At 44.4% G+C, this 22,392-nt stretch overlaps 1 protein-coding gene across 1 annotated transcript in view; it reads right to left on the minus strand.

Annotated features, from left to right (window-relative positions):
* The window catches only part of dock3 (dedicator of cytokinesis 3), a 1,472,428-nt gene that overhangs the window by 810,589 nt on the left and 639,447 nt on the right, over window positions 1–22,392 (minus strand). The window contains exon 7 of the mRNA XM_078543841.1: window positions 19,633–19,717. Coding sequence (XP_078399967.1) covers window positions 19,633–19,717 — 85 coding nt within the window. The remainder of the gene's footprint in view (window positions 1–19,632; window positions 19,718–22,392) is intronic.

Consider the following 22,392-nt stretch of genomic DNA (forward strand, 5'->3'; position numbering starts at 1 on the left):
TTTTGTTTCTGGAGAGAAGTTATTAGTTTTGTTACCTGTACTAGATGATTCATTAAATGCAAGATTTAGTGGGCTTTACAGGATTGAAAAGAAATTGAATGAAGTAAATTATGTAATAAATACCCCAGATGGAAGAAAGAAGCAGAGGGTGCATCATGTAAATATGCTTAAAAAGTACTTTGATAGGGAAAAGAACAACAAGAGGTATTTGTGATGGTAGATGATGAGAAAGAGGTAGAAGTGCAGGACTCTGAAATTAATTTTCCTCTAATCAAATTGGATAATGATGGGGTGCTTGAAAATGTAAGCGAAGTATTGAGTTACCTTCCAAGCAAGTGTCAAAATGATTTGGAAAAGCTATTGCAGTCACACAAACTATTTGTGGGAATAAATTGGGAAAGACACATTTAGCTATACATGATGTCTCTGTACAGGTTTAATCTTCAATAAAGCAACATCCTTATAGATTAAACCAGCAAAGTTATCAGAATTATAAAAAGAAATTGATTTCATGTTTCAAAATGATATCACCGAGTCTAGCTGCAGTAACTAGAGTTCACCTATTGTGCTGGTACCAAAACCAGATGGAACACAAAGACTGTGTGTAGACTATCAAAAGGTGAATGCGGTGACAAAAATAGATTCATATCCTATACAATGGTTGCATTGAGAAAGTGGGACAATCAAAATTTATCACAAAGATTGACTTGCTAAAAGGATATTGGCAGGTACCATTGTTGGAGAGAGCAAAGAAGATATCGGCTTTTGTAACGTCAAGTGGACTATATCAGTTTAAAGTCATGGCATTTGGTATGAAGAATGTAACTGCAACATTTCAAAGACTAACAAACAAAGTAATTGCAGGTCTAAGCAATTGTGCTGCTTATATTGATGATCTAATAGTTTACAGTCCTACATGGGAGGCGCATTAACAGCATCTGAAAGGATTATTTTCTTGATTGCAAGAAGCTAATTTGGTGATGAACTTGGCTAAAAGTGAATTTGCAAAAGTGCAAGTTACGTATCTAGGCCATATCATTGGACATGGTAAGGCGGCTTCGAGAGAGATGCGAAAGTCAACGCTATCGTGGATTTCCCAGTGCCTACAACAAAATGAGAAGTTTTGAGATTTCTGGGCATTAGTGGGTTTTACCAGAAATTTACACCAAATTTTAGCAGTGTGGTTGCTCCACTGACTGAACTATTAAAAAAGAACAAGATGTTTCAATGGATACTGGAGTGTCAGAAGTCATTTGATAGTTTGAAAACTGTATTAACTATGACACCAGCTTTGGCAGTACCCAATTATGCCAAGCAATTCAAGTTGGCCATTGACGCAAGTGATATAAACATTGGGGCTGTACTGTTACAAGAGAATGACACTGGAATTGAAAAACCGATAGGGTATTTTTCATGGAAGCTGAATGTACAACAGAGAAGATATTCAACGATTGAAAAAGAGACCTTCGGTTTGGTGTTAGCGTTGCAGAATCTTGAAATTTATGTTGCCAACAATTCATCAGAAAAATTGTTTATATATGTAGACCACAATCCTTTAATGTTTTTGGACAAATTTCGAGACAAAAGTGCAAGACTTTTCAGGTGGAGTCTATTATTACAACCATTTAATCTACGGATTATGCATGGTGCCGGTAGAGAGAATCTGTTCGTAGATTCATTATCAAGAGTTTGAATCTTAAAAGAAAATTGGACATTTTTTAAAAACCTGGGCCAGAAATTTCCCCCTGTCGGGGGTGGGGTGGGGTCCCCCAATCGGGTCTGCACCGCCATTTTATGTGGGTGGGCCAATTAAGGCGTGCCTGGAAGCGCTGAGCAGGCAGATTTGTTTAAGTTATGGAAATTTGAATAAAGGTGGGTAAAAAATTTAAGGACATGTCCCCTCATATGAAACTGACACATGAGCTGGGACATCTCAATTATTTATTTCAAAAAGTTTTATTTAAATAATAAACCCTTCACGAAACCTCATACTGCCCGTAGATGAGGTTTCATAAAAAATGTGAAGGCCGCCTGGGCTCTTTGCCTGCCCACCAACCTTAAGGTTAGAAGGGCAGCTCAGTTAATTACTTTTTAACAGGCCTTAATAGGCCTTTGACAGTAAGGTGGGCACGCAGCTGACTTGGGACGCCCGCCTGATGCCACCGCACGTCATTTTACATGTCGGCGAGCGGGCCCCGCCCCCTGCTCGCCGATGGAAAAATGCTGCCCCTGGACACTGAACTGGGGTGATTTCTGTTGATACTAAGGACTTGTGTATATATACTGTTATGTTAATGCATGCATCTGATAGTATAATAAGTATAGTGTAATAAGTATAGGAGATAGTGTGAGATGGGTTATTAAAAAATTAAGCCGTCGTTTAGAATTATGATGGTTCATTTTTCAATGGGCGGTATCATGAAGATATTAATGTATATAATGATATTGGAAATTATTTTAAATTGGACTTGTAGTAGGATCTATGTCTGTGGGTGTGAGTATGTGTGTCTTAATTGGATTAAAGCCAGCTACTCTGGGTGCTTTGATGTATCGTAGTTTTGAGATGTTAAACAGTAAGGTAAAGAGTACATTTGCATTTTGTTGAATAAACAATTCAAAGACTGGGGGTGAAATCTTGCGCCTAGCTAGGAGACATCAAGCAATATGTTTATATTACTAATAAAATTGGTGCTTTGAAAGAGATTTTAATGTTAGAAGAGGTGGAGTTCAAAGGGCCTGATGATACAATGAGAATTTACATTCAAAGGGAAGGAGAGGTACATAAAGAAGAGAGTTTTTATTTGTGGTCCAGAGGGATGCCACCTGTAAGCCTACAACTGTGCAAGGGAACCAAATTGAAATGAACCTCATTTTGAATTTGTAAGATAAAATGTGCTTTGCCTGGTGTCTGGTTAACTCTATGGGTTAATGAAAATATAGGTTATGACAGTTGTTTAAAGTTTCCTTCTGGGGTTTTAAATAACTCAGCTTTTACCAACTGCTGTGTCATAACACTTCGAAGAAGTTTTGCCTGGTAAGGTAGGGAGGTGGCAGTAGCAGTTGATCGGATGGCCTCAATCTTTAAGACAAAGAATCCATGATCTGCTTGCACGTTGTTGAAGGCGAGGGTGGAGGAGCTGGGGAGAGGGATTTAAGAAGACAATTTGAAGTAGAGTAAAAGCTGCAGGTTATCTTTGCATTCCAGCACAATCCTGAAACAGTGAGCAATTTTGGCAGATGAAAGCTGGACCCAATAGTGCTTTATATGGTCTAGCCAGATCTGACTGGATAAAAACTGAGTCAATCAATGAAGGAATATGCAAGAGAAGCATAAAAAAGTGATAGAGTGCAAAGTGGGATATAGGAAAACTGGAAAAACACTAAGGGCAGGATTTTATATGTTGGTGAGCAGGGGCGGGGCCCGCTCGCCGGCGCTTAAAATGACGCGCGGTGACGTTGGACGTAACTCCCGATGTCACCGCGCCCTATTTAAATTTTCAGGTAGGCGGGGGCGCAGCGATGCCATTGACAGAGTCAATTAAGTAATTAAAGGACCTGCCCGTCCAACCTTAACATTTGCGGGCAGGCCAGGAGCCCTGGCGCGAATTAGAAAATGCATGAAACGTCATCCACGGGTGGGATGAGGTTTCATGTAGGTTTTAAAAAATTTTAATAAAGTTTTTGTAAAAATTATGGACATGTCCAACAGTGTCACCTGAGGGGACAAGTTAAGAAAATTTTATTTTTCTATTTTTAGCTTTTTTACATTTACAGCCAATCTCCCTGAGGCTGCACTTAGCATGCGCGAAAGAGCGCACTCTCGATTTTGAGACACCCCCCCCCACCCCGCCCACACAGGAAGTGCATAGCACTTCTGTGCGGACGTCACGCTGGGCGGGCCTTAATTGGCTCGCCCACGTAAAATGCCGCCACGCCCCCAGCGCTGATCGGAAGCGCGCCTGTGCGTGCCTGCCCTTCAACTTCGCCCCTGATGTGGGGAAAATCCTGCCCTTAAAATTATAGAGTGAGAGAGAAGCAGAATTACCAGAAGATGAGTGATATCTGCAATGAGTCGAAATAAACTGTTTTGAGTTATAATCAACTGGTTTGAAGATGTATTCCAAAACTAGTTGACAACAGCTGTGATGCACAAAACTGTAGATCATGGAAATCTGAAACAAAACCGGAAAATGCTAGAAACGCTCAGCAGGTCCACCAGCAGCAATCAAGGGTATAGATACATTGGGGCGTTACTTCTGAGCTCCAGGGCATCATATTGGCGGGGGGTATCCCAAAATTGCACTGGGGAATCACCTTCGGAAGTTCACAGGTAAGGTTTGCATGACAATTTCCTGGAAGAGCAAACTTCAGATGGTTCTGACTATATCACATCAATTGTCACCTAGAAAAAGTTAAAAGAATTAAAACCTCTTCTAACTTCTGAGTAACTATTGTACAGACCCACAGGACTCCCCCCGCACTCCTGTATACTCCCCCCCACCACAGGACTCCCCACAGAGGTCACCCCCCCCCCCCCAACCCTCCAACTACCCCCACCCCCAAGGACTATATCCTCTGACAGGAACTTCCTAACCCACAAGATTCCCCCGCCCCCACAGGGACTCATCTCCTCCCTCACACCCACCCCGCCAGACCTGACCCAGCACCACACCCCCCAGGCCCGATATGACCACCTCCCACTCCGAGGCCCAACATCCTCCCACACCCCGAGGCCCAACCCAACCTGACAACACCACTCCCCAACCCTGAGGCCCAATCCGACCCAACAGCCCCATCACACCTGGGACCAGACACAACCTGACACCCTCCCCCAAGGCCCAACATCCCAACCTGAACCGACCGCCCCCTACACCCTGAGGCCCAACACCCACATCCACCCCCGTGGCCCCACACCAACACCCACCCCCGTGGCCCCACACCCACCCCCGTGGCCCGAAACCCACACCAACCCCACCGCCCCTGCCCCCCCCACCCCCAACGAGGCCCAACACCCACATCTCCCCTCCCTCGAGGAATGATATCCACACCCCCCCTTCCACTAAGGCCTGACAAACCTCCGCCACCCCCCCCACCTCGCTGAGGCCTGACACCCACATCTCCTCCCCCGAGGCCCAACACTCACAACTACCCACCTCCTACGATGGCCGACACCCACCCCCAAGGCCCAATGCTTGACTTATACCACCCCCCCCCACCCCCCCACCACCCACACCACCACAGGAGCTAGTGCTGTTAACTGCTGCAGTCTATGTGGTGTAGTTACACCCACAATGCTGTTAGGGAGGGATTTCAAGGAGTTTGACCCAGCGACAGTGAAGGAACAGCGAGGTATTTCCAAGTCAACAAAAAGGGGGCGTGGACTCCCTCCCTTCATCAGAGCTGCCCTTCGACGCATGGTCCCAGGGACGTGCTGCACTACTTGGATCTCACCCGGCCTGATTCAGAAGGTCGGGCGAGACAGAATGGAAAAGAGAAAAATCAAGTCAAAAACTAGGAGTGGAGTGGCAATCTTGCACTGGTTGCCACTCTGAGGAAGTTCAGGCCCATTATCATTTCAGGTGTTGATCCTTTGTTAGAACTGACAGTATGTTTTGTTTTTGTGAAACTAACTCTGCACTGGTCAAATATTTTCAGTGGATAGCCACTTTCCTTTGCCAATGGGTGTTACATTGACATTTATTCATGTTAAATGCCACCTGACATTTTTTGCTCCACTTACCTAATTCATCAGAATCATATTGAGTGACATCATTTTCCCTTACACAGGTTATCAGATAATATATTATTAGAGTTACTCAATTTAATTCAGTGATACAAACAAAGAGCTAGGACAGATCTCTGAAGATCCCACCACTCAATGTTCCTCCAACAAGCTTCCTCTGTTTTCTGCTTGTCTTTTATCTGCATTATACAGTAATGTCAATTTGCAATGCAGCTGGAATGTTTATTTTCATGCAGTTTTATCAGCTTTAAAGGCATCAGCTGTGGGTTTCCTCATTAACATTAATGTGCTACATGATTCACCATTTCCTTTTTGAATTGCAGGATTACACTTTTTTTTATTTATTCATGGAATGTGGGCATCGTTGGCTAGGCCAGCATTTATTGCCCTTGAGGTGGTGGTGGTGAGCTGTCTTCTTAAACCACTGCAGTCCAGGTGGTATAGGTATACCCACAGTGTTGTTGGGAAGGGAGTTCCAGAATTTTGACCCAGTGGCAGTGAAGGAAAGGCAATATATTTCCAAGTAAGGATGGTGTATGGCTTGAGGGGGAACCTCCAGGTAGTGGTGTTCCCATGTGTCTGCTGCCCTTGTCCTTCTAAATGGTAACAGTTGTGGGTTTGGAAGGTGCTGTGGAAGGAGTTGCTGCAGTGCACCTTGTAGATGGTACACATTGCTGCCACTATGCGTCGGTGGTGGAGGGAGTGAATGTTGATGGGGTGCCAATCAAGCGGGCTGCTTTGTCCCAGATAGTATCAAGCTTCTTGAGTGTTGTTAGAGCTGTACTCATCCAGGCAAGTGGAGAGTATTCCATCACACTCAGGACCTGTGCCTTGTAGACAGGCTTTGGGGAGTCAAGAGGTGAGTTACTCGCCATAGGATTCCTAGCCTCTGACCTGCTCCTATAGCCACAGAATTTATATGGCTGGTCCAGTTCAGTTTCTAGTCAATGGTAAACCCCAGGATGTTGCTTGCAGGGGATTCAGTAATGGCAATGCTATTGAATGTGAAGGATCGATGGTTAGATTCTCTCTAGTTGGAGATGATCATTGCCTGGCACTTGCCACTTGTCAGCCTAAACCTAGACATTGTCCAGGTCTTGCTGCATTTGGACATGGACTGCTTTAGCTTCTGAGGACTCGCAAATGGTGCTGAACATTGTGCAATCATCAGCGAACATCTCACTTCTGACCTTATGATAGAAGGAAGGTCATTGATTAAGTAGCTGAAGATGGTTTGGTCTAGGACACTACCCTGAAGAACTCCTGCAGCGTTGCCCTGGAACTGAGAAGATTGATCTCCAACACCCACAACCACATTCTTTGTGCTGCGTATGACTCCAACCAGCAGGGAGTTTTCCCCGATTCCCACTGACTCCAGTTTTGCTAGGGCTCCTTGATACCATACTCGGTCAAATGCTGCCTTGATGTCAAGGGCAGTGACTTTCACCTCACTTGTGGAGTTCAGCTCTTTTGTCCATGTTTGAACCATAAGACAGTTTCTACAGCCCTAGCATGGGTGCTTTATTTGGTCATGTAGTTCACACCACTAGAAGCCATTTGACTGAATTGTGTTGGCTATTTTGTAAAGTAAGGAGGAGTGTCACACAGTGGGTAGAGTTTCTGCCTCTGAGTCAGAAGCTCTGGGTTCAAGTCCCACTCCAGGAACTTGGATAGTCAAGGAAGGTCCATTTGTAACACCACCAAACAGGCCTAGTATGAATCTGCAAATCCTTCCAACATACGCCAATGACAGGCGGTAAGAGTGGGTAAGATTTCTGATCATCTATGTGTTGGAAAATATTTGGAGCCTCTACCGTCACTATTCATAGCTCTGGACTACAAAATACACCTAAAAGAGTGTGATGCCACAGCAACTTTGACTCTTTGGGGGTTGGGTGTTGTTGGCTCAGTTGGCTGGTGTGGACCACACTGTTACCGAAGCACAGGGTTTGATCCCTGTTCTGACTGGGGTGGATTTGCATACCTGTGGTGGAGATGGCGCCCCAATGGTCAGACCTTTCTGGGCAGAAGACTCAAGAAGAAAACAAAGTAACTTTGTTGAGTAAAAAAAACCAATTCCACTGCTGCACTGTGTCTTCTTGTTCTATATTTCCTTCTGTTACAAGTAGTTATCCATTTTCCCTTAATGTCTCTACCTCAACCTGTTCCAACACGTTCTCTGCTCCAGTGACCTTTAGCATGAAGAAATTTTTTCTAACTTCCCTTACTCTCAGTGATGATTTAAATCGATGATATTTCCGTCTAGTTCCTTGAACATAGGAATTCGTTTTTCCTTGTTCATGCCATTCAAACATTTCATAGTTTTAAAAACCTCTATTAAATCTTCTCTTACCCTTCTATGCTTTCAGCAGAAATAGTCACACTTTCTTGCATTGCTCTTCATAACTATAGTTTCCCAACTCTGGAATCATTCTAGTGAATTTGCACTGCGTACTTTCTATTGCTTTGATACCCTTTTTATAATGAAGTTCTCAAAACTGTGCACAGCACTCTAACTGGTCCAACTGATGTTTCGCACAAATTTACCTCTATTTCTTTACTCATACAGATTGGCCCTTTTCAGAAAACCCAAAATTCTGTTGGCATTTATAAAACTGCTGAAAATGTTAATGCTTTGCCCATTTTCTGACGATTCTGTGATGTATTCCAGGTCAGCTCTCCCTTGCTTATGTAGAAGGTCCAGATGCACTGTTCCTTTCTCCCATCAATCTGTGAAGAGATCTGTAAGCCCTGCAAGGATCAAATCTCCTCCCTGGTTTGTTACAATCTCGGTAGAGACCAGTAACTTTTATTTTTAAAATAGACGAAATTCAAAATCCCAGTTATTTACTAAAAGAATAAAGCCACAATATTTCAGAGTTTAATACAGAAGACTCTTTACTATACAAGAGTCAACAAAGTAAACATTAAATACTATCTATCTGACACTCTAACATCCAGAATTTTAAACATGAATTCACAGACAAATTGTGGTCGAATATGAACTATAAATTGCACCTTAAATGGCAGATACAACGAAGACAGACCTTACAAATTGTGACTGTGGGTGATCATTAAGTTCTGAATGGACTGCTGAACCAAAGCCCTTCAAATTCTGTCTTCCTGACAAACAATTTCAGTTCATATCTTCCTGGGAGTTAGTCTGATCCCCAATCGACAGCAGTGCACAAGCAACCAGAGTTTCACGGGCACTGTCTTCACCACAAAATGGTACAGGTCTGCAGAACCTGCTTAACTTGGTCTGGATGGTGTAGATCCACCAATATTATCTTCAAGTAACAGAAACAGTTGCAGCAACTTATTTTCAGCTTTTCATCTGGACACTGCCTTCTTCAGTCTTCCTCAGTTTACCTGTACATCAAGTTGTACTGCTCAGCTTGGACTGATCTGTGTATATATATTTTTAACAAGGATCAGTTTGCCCAAAAAGCTTGGTTTCCAAACCTCAGTTTGTTTTTATTTCCTTGGAAGCTGGGAGGGTCAGTTTCCTTTCTATGTTTACTTGGTCTGTTTCCCTTTCTGTTTCCCTTTGCAGTTTAGTTTTAGTTTGAGTCTACCTCAAAAAATACAAATTACATTTAAAAACACAGATTCCCTCACAGATAATAGACCTCAGCTAGAATCCCATCCATTCAGGGGGCTTTAGGTAACTTTAATTGTGCAGTGGTGTAGATTTCACCAAGGCATTCAATACAGTCAGCAGGGATGGACTCTGGGGAGGCAGTGGCATAGTGGTATTGTCACTAGACTAGCATTCCAGAGGCCCAGGGTAATGCTCTGGGGACCCTGGGTTCGAATCCCACCACAGCAGATGATGACATTTCAATACAATAAAATTCTGGAATTAAGAGTCTGATGATGACCACACAATCATTGCTGATTGTCATTAAAAAAAAACCCATCTGGTTCACTAATGTCCTTTAGGGAAAGAAATCTGCTGTCCTTACCTGGCTACATGTGACTCCAGGCCCACAGCAATGTGGCTGACTCTTAACAAGGGCAATTAGGGATGGGCAATAAATGCTGGCCTAGCCAGTGATGCCCACATCCCATGAATGAATATAAAAGATTCTATTTAGGATAAGGAGCCCTCCAAGGCTGCTCACCATTCTCTATCAATTACACAAAGTCCAGAAATGTCAGATCAAGCAGAATACAGCCCTCCCAGACAGCTTCCCTATCTTCTATTTTCTTCAGTAGGATGCTTCAAGAGAAAAAGGCAGACTTGGCAGAGGGCAGATACATTTGCTTCCAAACAGACAGCTGCCTCTTAAACCTGCAACTACTAGCACATACCAAAGCCACAGAAGAGCATATCATTGAGCTGGCAATTGCGCCCTTCTGGCATATACGGAGGAGGTAATGCAGCCTTGCTATTAGCCTAAAGAAAATGGAAGTGCTGTTTCATCAAGGCCCCAAGGAAATTATAATCCACCACAGATCAGCAGCAACCTCAATGCAGTAGGTCAGAGTACCTATCAAGTATGCATTATCTCAAATGATGCTACTGTCAACAAGGACACAGGCAATTGACTGTCCAAGGCTAACAGCTCCTTTGGCCGTCTCTCAAAGCATTTTTGCTGAAACCATTCACGACACATCTCTGAACACAATTATACATAGTTGGTTGTCATCACTACTCTATTATGTGCATCAGAATCATGGGTTCTGCACAGAAAACGAATGTGACTGAAGTGCTTCCATCAACCCTGTCTTTGATCCACCACGAACATTAGATGGCAGGACTACATCACAAGCAATGAAGTCCTCAACAGAACCAGTCTTCCCAGCACTGAATGCATTCTCTTGTGACTGGGCAGTACATGTGTCACGCATGGAGGAATCCAGAATGCCAAAAGCAGTACTTTATGGTGAACTTTGCTCTGGTAAGTGAGATTGAGGTGCACCTGGCAAGCACTTTAAAGACCAACTGAAAAGACAGCTCTCTCTGGCTGACATTGACCAATGGGCATGGAAATAAGAGGCTGTAGACAGGGAAAGCTGGTGCATAACAACCAGGATAGGTGGGAAGAGCCATGGTCGACCTTCCCATTCTGGCACCAATTGAGGCCCTTAAGTGGCCAATTAATGTCAACTTAAGGGCCTCATCACGCCGTCGCTGGTATCAGCCCAGCGGTGGGTGGTTCTATCACCATGTGGTGTGCACGGAAGTTATAACCATGTGGCCAGCTCGAGACCTCCGACAGGAAGTAGGAACAAGAATAGACCATTCAGCCCCTCAAGCCTGTTCTGCCATTGAATTAGATGATAGCTGATTTCCATTTCAACTACAACGTTATGTCTTGGTTCAGTAATTCTTCATATGCTTACTGAACAAAAAATAGCTGGATGGATCATTAATTTTAGGTTAACTTCTTGCACAGATAGGAGGTGATTTAAAAGACCACCTACTGCATTTCAGAGTCTCCTCGTCTCATCTAAAAGACCACGATTCAGTTCTGGGCACCACAGCTTAGGAAGGATATATTGGCTTTGGAGTGCGTGCAACACAGACTCTCTAGAAAGATAACAGGGCTAAAACGGTCAATTTATGAGGACAGAGTGCCTAGACTAGGCTTGTGTTCCCTTGAGTAAAGGTTAAGGAGTAATCTAATTCAAGTGTTTACGATGATTAAAGGAGTTGAGAGAAACTATTTCCTGTGGTGAGGGAGATCAGAACAAGGGTGCATAACCTCAAAATTAGAGATAGGCCATTCAGGAATGATATGAGGAAGAACCTCTTCATAGAAAGGGTAATGGATATCTAGAGCTCTCTCCTCCCAAAGCTGTTGAGGCTAGGTCAATTGAAAATTTCAAAATTCAGATTGATAGATGTTTGCTAGGCAACAGGTGAAGAAGATAAAAGACACATGTCAGCCATGATCCAACTGAATGGTGTAACAGCCTTGGCATTGAACGGCCTCCTCCTGTTCCTGTGTAATTCCAGCATCAGGGGTATAACTATGAGAAAAGTGTGTAGAAAGTGAAGCTTAGAAAGGAGGCATCTGATCTAACAAAGGTTGTCGTCTTTGACGACAACATACTTAAGATTATGGTATATAGGATCTAGGCTAATGCGGAGAAGTAGTGTGATCGATACTCCACTTCTTACACATATCCTAAAATGGCTTACCAATGAATTGCAGACTGCTATCCATAATGATCTCTTTAGGCACACCAAATAAACTTAAAATAGCACTTAGAGTGTGCGTGACAGTTGTGCTTAACATATTGCGCAATTGCCAAATTATGGGGTACTTGGTAAAGTGGTCGACGATGAAGATTAAGTCAGAACCATGGACGTGAAAGAAGTCAGGTGCAATTTTGGACCAAGGATGGATAGGAACTTCATGTGGAGTCAGTGGTTTGTTATGCTGACCTGGCACATGCTCTTGACATGCCTCGTACTTCTTGATGATGACTTCACTGTCATTGTTCATACCCAGCCAATAGGCTCTCTCTCTTGCGAGTCTTCTTATCCAGTCTATGCCCATGTGTAAGTGATGAAATTGTTGAAGACCATCAGGTCATAAAGATTCTGGTATGATGACCAGCCTGCCTTTGAAAATGACTACCCAGGAGGTCCCTAGCTTGTTCCGGTTAGGCCAAAATGGTCTCCTGTGTTCGTGGACATGCCGAATTGAATCAGGCCATCCTTCAATGATGGTTTTCCAGTTTCTGTAGTGTAGAATCTTTTGCCGTTTCTTCTTGTAGCTGCTGACATTTGTGTTGCGCAAAATGTACCAGGTCAGTTGATGGACTTGCATCCTCTTGCAAGTGTAACATTGCAGCTTCTTTGAAACTGTCAATTTTGTCGAATCATTCTGGATATTTCAATGTTAGGTCGCGAACTAAGGTAATAGCAGTAGTTTCTGAGGTTGTTCTGCCATCTGATGTCTGACTGATTCCATGGATTGTCACTAGTGCAGGGTCATGGCATGCCGGTATACCTGTAATTGTCGAGCCTTTAGTTTTCACTATGTAGAACAATTGCGGCACCTAGGAGGATTGATTGTACTTGCACTCCAGGACTACGGATCCTGCATATGGAACAAATGAACCATTGTACACTGAAAGTTTCACAGCAGTAGGTTTCGCTATGGCCTTCCATGTCTGTGGATACATGTCTTTTAGAATTCGCAGGGGTAATATGTTGGCACTTGCCCCTGTGTCAATCTTGGCCAATAATGTATAGTTGTCAACTTTTTAGGAGGCAGATAATTTGAATCTTGGCAAATACTTCAGATGGTGTGACAGTATTTATGTTTTCCAAAAGATTGACAGTGTGAAGCCTGTGTTCACCGCTCTTCGTCTTGTTGTGCACAGCATTGTCATTTTCTGGTGGTCAATTACCTCATGTACATGTTTCTTATGGGATACAGGATGGTCATTCTTATTGATTGAAGGTACCCATTGTGCATGGTTTGTTTGGATCAGTGCACAGCTCTCTGTAGCTGCATCAGCCTTTGCTCCAGTGCACTGCCACTGCCAGTGGCCCTTTCAGCCACGTGTCTTGCAGAATTGTTGAAAATCTGGGCGTTTCCTTGGTGCATGCAGAAGGCCACACCTTCCACACATCTTGCTATGTTTGGGTGTTATAGCAAGTGTGTCAACAATTGGGGTTGTACTTTGGAACTGTAAGCTTTGTTGAACGAGGATTGCTTCGTACTTACGTCCATCCTTGAGTAGTTCTTCGATGCTATACATCTTGGACTTGTCTAGCAGGTCTTTCTGGAACACTTCCATGGGAGTGGATGCGATCACCAACTCAACAATTCTGTCTGCTAGTTCTGCGATCAAAAAAAATCAGACTACATACTTTTCTCTGCATCTGCGAACAAAGCGGTCAATGGAATCTGTAGGCTGGTGATCAAATGACATGAATTCCAGCTGATGAATACGGAAGTTTAACCTGATTCTGAACTGGTGTTCCAATGTAGTCCATATCTTTTGGGGATCCTTTAGCCCTTCTGCTGTTAATGCTATGTCCAGCCTGTGTAGACCTTAATTCCCAATTGTTAGGTGAATTTTCATGGCTTCTTTGTCTGGTTCAGACAAGCCTGAATCAAGAAACCATAGTTCTGTACACTGTTTAAACATTTTGTCCGTAACTTCTAAGCTCCGGGGCATCATAACTAGGGAGGGTTACCCCAAAGGTGCACTGGGGAACTCCCTCCACCTCAGAAGCCCCCAGATAAGGATTGCATGGCAATTCCCCAATGGAATTTCAAACATCTATTGGGCAATTGCCCTGCAATGGGAACCATCCAAACTTTGACATAATTGCAAACTTCGGATGGTTCTGACTGGATTACAATAATAGTTACCCAGAAAAAGATCTGGGTAACTATAATACTGACCCTCCCCAATCCCCCACGGGAGTACCCCCACCCTTCCAACCCACTATGGGAACCCCCCCGCGATGACCACAGCCCACAACCTTCCAACCCCAGACTCCAACAGGACACACCGATCCCCATGGGACTCCCCCCGCTCCCCGGTCTCCCATGGGACCCCTGACTACCTCCCTGATTCCCAAGGAGACCCCACTCACTCTCCCGACACACCATGGGACCCCCGACGACCACCCCCTGATCCCCCATGGGGATCCCCTCCACTCCTCTGACACCCCAACGGGACGCCCCGGCTACCCCCCAATCCCAGTTCCCCATGGGACCCCCTGACTAGCCCCCCCAACACCCCACAGGGTCCCGACTGCCCTCCCCTCCCCACATCTACCACTGACCACACCCCCAACCCCAACTGACTGCCCCCACTGACCATGCTCCCAACCACCTGACTCCTGCACTGACAACCCCCCTACCACCTGAACCCCCACTGACCAGCCAACCCCCACCATCCCACTGACCACCCAACCCCCACCCCACCCACTGACTACCTGACCCCCACCCACTGACCATCTAACCCTAACCCCCACTGACCAGCCCCCCCGACCAACCCACCAGCTCCTCTGACCACCCCCTACACTGACCACCTAACCCCCTCACTGACCACCCAAAACCCCCAGCCATCTGATCCCCGATCCCCCCAACAGCCAAACCTCCCTGACTCTCTGATCCACACACCCCCAACCACCTGGCCCCACCCTGACCACACAATCCCACCATCCCACTTGCCTTACAAACGTGCCATCTCCCTGGCTTCTCAAAGTGGCTGGACCTTTAAACCTACCTGCTTTAAGGTAGCTAGTACAGTAAAAAAAGGGGGTGAGGCTTCCTTATCTCTGACTCAGCTGCCATCAACACAAGGCCTCGGTAACACACTGCAGTACACTGTTCTCGCCCAGCCTGATTCTGGAGAAATAAAAAGTGCCTTCATTCACAGGTAAGTAGGAATGGAGTGGTAATCTGATTCTGATTGCCACTCCATGGAAGTTGGGGCCTTTTTGAATTTGGATAGTAGGTCAGCTGCATCCCAATTCAATCTGGGGAATTTCGTGGACATTTTGAAAATATTCCTTTGACCTTCCTTCTCCTATAGTACCTGGGATGAGTGTCATTGTAGTCGCTTTCGTACGCTTTTTAAAATTCATTCATGGAATGTGGGCTTCGCTGGTTGGGCTGGCATTTATTGCGCATTCCTAGTTGCCCTTGAGAATGTGGTGGTGAACTGCCTTCTTGAGCTGTTGCAATCCATGAGGTGTAGGTACACCTACAGAGCTGTTAGGAAGGAAGTTCCATGATTTTAACCCAGCAACAGTGAAGGAACGACAATATATTTCCAAGTCAGGATGGTGAGTTACTTAGAGGGGGACTTCCAAGTGGTGGCATTCCCACCTATCTGCTGCCCTTGTCCTTCTAAATGGTAGTGCCTGTGGGTTTTGCCAATCAAGTGGGCTGCTTTGTCCAGGATGGTGTCAAGCTTCTTGAGTGTTATGGGAGCTGCACTCATCCAGGCAAGTGGGGAGTATTCCATCACACTCCTGACTTGCGCTTTGTAGATGATGGACAGGCTTTGGGGAGTCAGGCTCATTGCAGCATTCCTAGCCTCTGAACTGCTCTTGCAGCCACAGTATCTATATGGCTAGTCTAGTTCAGTTTCTGGTCAATGGTAACCCCCAGGATGTTGATAGTGGGGGATCCAGTGATGGTAATGCCATTGAACGTCAAGGAGTGATGCTTAGATTCTTTCTTGTTAGAGATGGTCATTGCCTGACACTTGTGTGGCACAAATGTTACTTGCCACTTGTCAGCCCAAGCCCTGGATATTGTCCGGGTCTTGCTGCATTGAGACATGGATTGCATCAGTATCCAAGGAATCGTGAATGGTACTGAACATTGTGCAATTTTCATCTGACCTTATGATGGAAGGAAAGTCATTGATAAAGCAGCTGAAGATGGTTGGGCTGAGGACACTACCCTGAGGAACTCCTGTAGTGATGTCCTGGAGCTGACATGACTGACCTCCAACAACCTCAACCACCTACTTTTGTGCTAGGTATTACTCCAACCAGTGGAGAGATTTTCCCGATTCCCATTGACTCCAGTTTTGCTAGGGCTCCTTGATGCCACACTTGGTCAAATGTTGCCTTGATGTCAAGGACAGTCACTCTCACCTCACCTTGGGAGTTTAGCTCATTAGGTTGTAATGAGGTCAGGAGCTGAGTGGCCCTGGCGGGACCCAAACTGGGCGTCAGTAAGCAGGTTATTGCTAAGCAAGGGATGCTTGATAGCACTGCTGATGACCCCTTCCATTACTTTACTGATGATTGAGAGTAGACTGATGGGGCAGCAATTGACCGGGTTGGATTTGTTGTGCTTTTTTTGTACAGGACATACCTGGGCAATTTTCCAAAGAACCGGGTAGATGCCAGTGCTGTACTAGAACAGTTTGGCTAGGGGCACAGCAAGTTCTCGAGCACAAGTGTTCAGTACTATTGCCGGAATATTGTCAGGGCCCATAGCCTTTGCAGTATCCAGTGCCTTCAGGCGTTTCTTGATATCATGTGGAGAGAATTGGATTGGCTGAAGACTGGCATCTGTGATGCTGGGGACCTCCGGAGGAGGCTGAGATGGATCATCCGCTCGGCACTCCCGGCTGAAGATTGTAGCAAATATTTCAGCCTTATCTTTTGCACTGATGTGCTTGGCTCCTCCATCATTGAGGATGGGGATATTTGTGGAGCCTCCTCCTCTAGTGAGTTGTTTAATTGTCCACCACCATTCGCGACTGGATGTGTCAGGATGTTGGTTGTGGGATCGCTTAGCTCTGTCTGTCACTTGCTGCTTATGCTGTTTGGCATGCAAGTAGTCCTGTGTTATAGCTTCACCAGGTTGACACCTCATTTTTAGGAATGCCTGATGCTGCTCCTGGCATGACCTCTTGCACTCTTCATTGAGCCAGAGTTGATCCCCTGGCTTGATGGTAAAGGTGGATGGGGATATGCCAGGCCACGAGTATAGATTTTGTTTGAGTACAATTCCGCTGCTGCTGATGGCCCACAGCATCTCATGGGTGCCCAATCTTGAGTTGCTCGGTCTGCTTGAAATCTATCCCATTCAGCACGATGGTAGTGCCACACATGATGGAGGGTATCCTGAATGTGAAGGAAGGACTTCATCTCCATAACGACCGTGCCATGGTCACTCCTACTGATACTGTCATGGACAAATACATCTGTGGCAGGCAGGCTGGTGAGATGAAGTCAAGTATACTTTCCCCTCTTGTTGGTTCCCCCACCACCTGCCGCAGACCCAGTCTAGCAGCTATGTCCTTTAAGACTCGGCCAGCTGAGTCAGTAGTGGTGCTACCGAGCCACTCTTGGTGATGGACATTGAAGTCCCCAACCCTGAGTACATTCTGTGCCCTTTCCACCCTCAGTGCTTGCTCCAAGTGGTGTTCAACATGGAGGAGCACTGATTCATCAGCTGAGGGAGGGCAGTACGTGGTAATCAGCAGGAGGTTTCCGTGCCCATATTTGACCTGATGCCATGAGACTTCATGGGGTATGGAGTCAATGTTGAGGACTCCCAGGGCCACTCTCTCCCTACTGTATATCACTGTGCCGCCACCTCTGCTGGGTCTGTCCTGCTAGTGGGATGATGATGGAATAATGTCTGGGACATTATTTGTAAGATATGATCCAGTGAGGATTACCAAGTCAGGCTGTTGCTTGATTGGTCTGTGAGACAGCTCTCCCAATTTTGGCACTAAACCCAGATGTTAGTGAGGAGGACTTTGCAGGGTCGACAGGGTTGAGTTTGCTGTTGTCGTTTCCGATGCCTAGGTCGATGCCGGGTGGTCTGTCCGGTTTCATTCCTTTTTATTGACTGTTTAGTGGTTTGATACAACTGAGTGGCTTGCTCGGCTATTTCAGAGGGCATTCAAAAGTCAACCACATTGCTGTGGGTCTGGAATCGGATATAGGTCAGACCAGGTAAGGATGGCATGTTTCCTTCCCTAAAGGACATTAGTGAGCCAGATAGGTTTTTACAACAATCAGCATCAGACTTTTCATTCCAGATTTTTATTGAATTCAAATTCCACTATCTGCCATGGTGGGGTTTGAACCTAGGTCCCTAGAGCATTAACCTGGATCTCTGGATTACTAGCATGACAATACCACTACACCATCTCCTCCCCTTTTCCAAAGCGCCGCCCATTATAATCTCAACCTTCTCTGGCCCGAATTTTATGATGGTTTTAAAAAATTTTTGTTTGACTTTCCTTTTGACCGCTATTGATCGGGCCCACACCCTGGTCACTCACCTTTCTTGACTGTGCTGGTCCTTTCGACGCACTGTCCTACTCACGGAACTGACGGGCTATGCGCTGTAATCTCATCACAAGGGATCCGCTTATTTACCAGTTCTTTATTTGAGCACTAACTTGGCACTGTGTCTTCAAAACTTTTCTGTGCAGTCACCATGCTGTGATTTCAACAGTCTTTGATGCTGCGACTTCTTTGATGTCTGACCAGAATGTCGGGGCTACCTCATGCCTTGTAGCATGATCTGACGCTGTTCACCATGTCGTACCTGTACTTATTCTTGCTGCCATACTGTTTGACCACAGCTGAGTACATGTTGTTTTGTTAAAATGATATAAAGACACCAATCATTCATAAAGGATTGGGTAAACACATTGCACGTTCATTTATTGAGACTAGGCAGATGAGAATATTTATACGAAGGTAGAAAGCTTGAAGACATTAGCAGCAGAGCTGTTTGTGTGTGCTCTGCTCAAAAGTAAAAGTGAAACTAAGGATGGATCGCATGACATGCTTCACTTCTAGTGAAGTCATGCTGCTATCCCTGAAAGGCGTATTAAAACATATTAAAGATGAACAGATTACACAGTGTATATTTTTAAAAATGGACCAGACTTACTATTGTAACTTGATTCACTGTGCCTAAAACTGTTACTGTGCAGAAAGCCCATGGTTCCTCCTTAACGGAACATCTACCACAGATAAAATCAAGCTTTGGTTCTTCATACTAATGCCTAAACTTTAAAGCAATTAGCAGTCATAAAGATATGAGTGGTGCAATAGAGCTATTTGTCAAGAATTGCTGTCAGCAGAAAAGAAGGGAAAGAAAATAAACTACAATCAGAATATCCTTAAATTGAAATTACTGGGTAGGCCTCACAGTACCCAGCCATCATAGAACGTTTTACATTTCTTCACTGACTTCAGCTACTACTGAACCCAGCTTAAGCGCAATACACAGATTATTTTAAAAACCCTTAGACTGCCTTTCACAATGTGTTAATGAAAAGACACACCAGGTGAAATGTCACAATCATTTCACTGAACAGACAGAGGTGGTAAATTGGAGCTTTTGGCTTTCTGACTGATGCAATTTCCAAGCTGCACACAAGCAAATTGAACAGCAGTAAATACTTACTAGTTTGTAGAGATCTGCCACGCTTAGCTGTTCTGGATCAACCATTTCAAAGTCCTTTCTGGGAACTAAATCCATGCCCATCTGTCTGATGAATCAGAGAAAATTGTATTAGTGAACTAACTGCAAACAATGTGTATTTGGCTCATGATTCTTTATGAGCTTCAGAGATTCAAGAATGGGCACTAATGTATACTTTCTACATATTTTGCATGTGTATAATGCTGGATGTTATGTAACACAGAAAATAAACAGTGCAATGTAACTGTATTCTACTCTATATAAACTTGAGGTCATCCTAAACTCTGCTGCCCATGTCTTAACTCACACCTGTTAACCTATCACCTCTGTGCTCATTGACTTACATTGGCACCCGGTCAAGCAGCCTTATTTCAACCACCCCCCCCACCCCCGCATGGCTAGCCTTGTCCTTCCCTATCTCTGTAATCTCCTCCAGCCCCAAAACTCTCTGAGATATCTGCGCTTATCTAATACTGGTGTCTTCAGCATCCCCAATGTTAATCCCTTCACCACTGGTGGCAGTGCCTTTGGTTGCCTAGGATCTAAGTTCTGAAATTCTCTCCCTAAATCTCTCTGCCTCTCTTCCTTGCTTTGCTTCTTTAAGATGCTGCTTAAAAATGACCTCTTTGGCAAACCCGTCAGTCATCTGACCTAATATTTCCTCATATCAAATTTTGTTTTATAATGCCCCTACAAAGCACCTTGAGATTTTTTCGTAACGATACAAGTTGTTGTTGTTGTAGTACAGAAAATTCTGAATGAAAAAAATAAACATTTCTCTTAATTTTCAGCTAAAGCAGACCGAGCTCCTGTAAAGGTTAGATAATGTTATGGCTGATGGTAAATGCTGAGCTGCTCAAATCCCAAAGGGAAACTTGAAACAACTGCCACAACTGTTTTGCAATTTATATATATTTCGAGATGCGTGCCTTGAATTTAGTAATAATAAGACCACCGAGTCTTATAGGTTTCTTATAAAACAAAATTAAAACTTTATTAAATAAGAAAAAAATGATTTTAAGCACATATATAGGTTTACAAATTACTACCATGATAACTCCTAGCTTCCCTTGTTAATGTAACTCCCAGTTACACCTCCGTTAAGGCAACAGTAAAACAACATAAATTTAACCAGACCCAGGCAAAGCACACACTCTAGACAGTTGAATTCCAAATGAGTTTTTCTCAGCTTTGATCCCTTGCAGATAGCATCTTAGATGCTGGAGGCTTTTCACACTTGTGTTAGGTCTTAAAATGTCTGCCCTTACACACAATCTTCACTCCTTTATACATATTTTCCCCATCGAATGCAAATTCCCATTGTTTCACTATGTCGTTGGACGTTATCTATATAAAAATTTATCATAGTACTAATTTTACCAGTAATCTTTGGGAAAAATAAACATACTGTTTCTTAACTTCTTCTGGCTAGGTGTAACATTTCACCCCCTCTTTTGAATTGAAATTACTCTAGTTTATTTAAAAATGCAAGTGTTCCCTTTAAACCTCACGTTCTAAAACTTCACCCATGTTTACCTACCTAGTTTCTCTTCTTACATCAAAGCCTTCAGACTAGCTGTCTTTAATTCAATTAAACCCCACACACACACCTCTACGATAAATTCCAATAACGTTATGAAAATGATTATATCTTCCCAACAATAAGACCAGCATTATCAGCTTAACAGAGATTTTTCATTGGATAAAATTGACTTCAGTGCCCTTGGGAAAGATTAGGCACAACTCTCACTCCAGATTTCTATCGGATGAATCCTCTTTAAAGTGTATGTGTGGACATGAAGTAAGGTGAAGATTTAATTTAGCTTAGCTAATCAATCCCCCGTTATCAGATAGATAACAAACTTTTACTCTCTAGGCTCGAACATGAAAAGAGCACTTTTGTGAAGTAATGTGGAGCTGCTGGTGAATTGGGCTCCTTCTGGTGAGGAGGAAGAAATTGGGGGATGACATTCAACAGCATTACCATCACAGAATCCCCCACCACAAATATCCTGGGGGCTACCATTGACCAGAAACTTAACTGAGCTAGCCATATAAATAATGGGGGCTACAAGAGCAGGGAATTCCCTGACTATCAAAAGCCTGTCCATCATCCACATGACACAAGTCAGGAGTGTGATCGAAATACTCTCCACTTGCCTGAACGAGTGAAGCTCCAACAACACTCAAGAAGCTTGACACCGTCCAGGTCAAAGCAGCCCATAGAACCATAGAAAAATTACGGTGCAGAAGGAGGCCATTCAGCCCATCATGTCTGTGCCGGCCAAAAAGGGAACAAAGGAACTAGCCGCACACTTAAATCCCACTTTCCAGCACCTGGTCCGTAGCCTTGCAGGTTACAGCACTTCAGATGCAGATCTGGGTGCCTTTTAAATGAGTTGATCATTTCAGCCTCAGCCAGCAAATTAGGCAGTGAATTCCAGACGCTCATCACCCTCTGGGTGAGAACGTTTTTCCTCATGCCCCCTCTAATCTTTCTATCAATCGCTTTAAATCTGTGCCCACTGGTAATTGACCCCTCAGCTAGGGGAAACAAGTCTTTCCTGTCTACCCTATTTCGGCCCCTCACAATTTTTTAGGTGACCCCTTAGCTTCCTCTGTTCTGAGGAAAACAACCCTAGCCTATCCAATCTCTCCTCATAGCTGCAGATTTCAATCCCTGGCAACATTCATGTAAATCTCCTCTGCACTCGCTCCAGAGAAATTATGTCCTTCCTGTGA

Source organism: Cetorhinus maximus, chromosome 6 (genome assembly GCF_964194155.1).
Source record: "Cetorhinus maximus chromosome 6, sCetMax3.hap1.1, whole genome shotgun sequence".
Taxonomy (NCBI): Eukaryota; Metazoa; Chordata; class Chondrichthyes; order Lamniformes; family Cetorhinidae; genus Cetorhinus; species Cetorhinus maximus.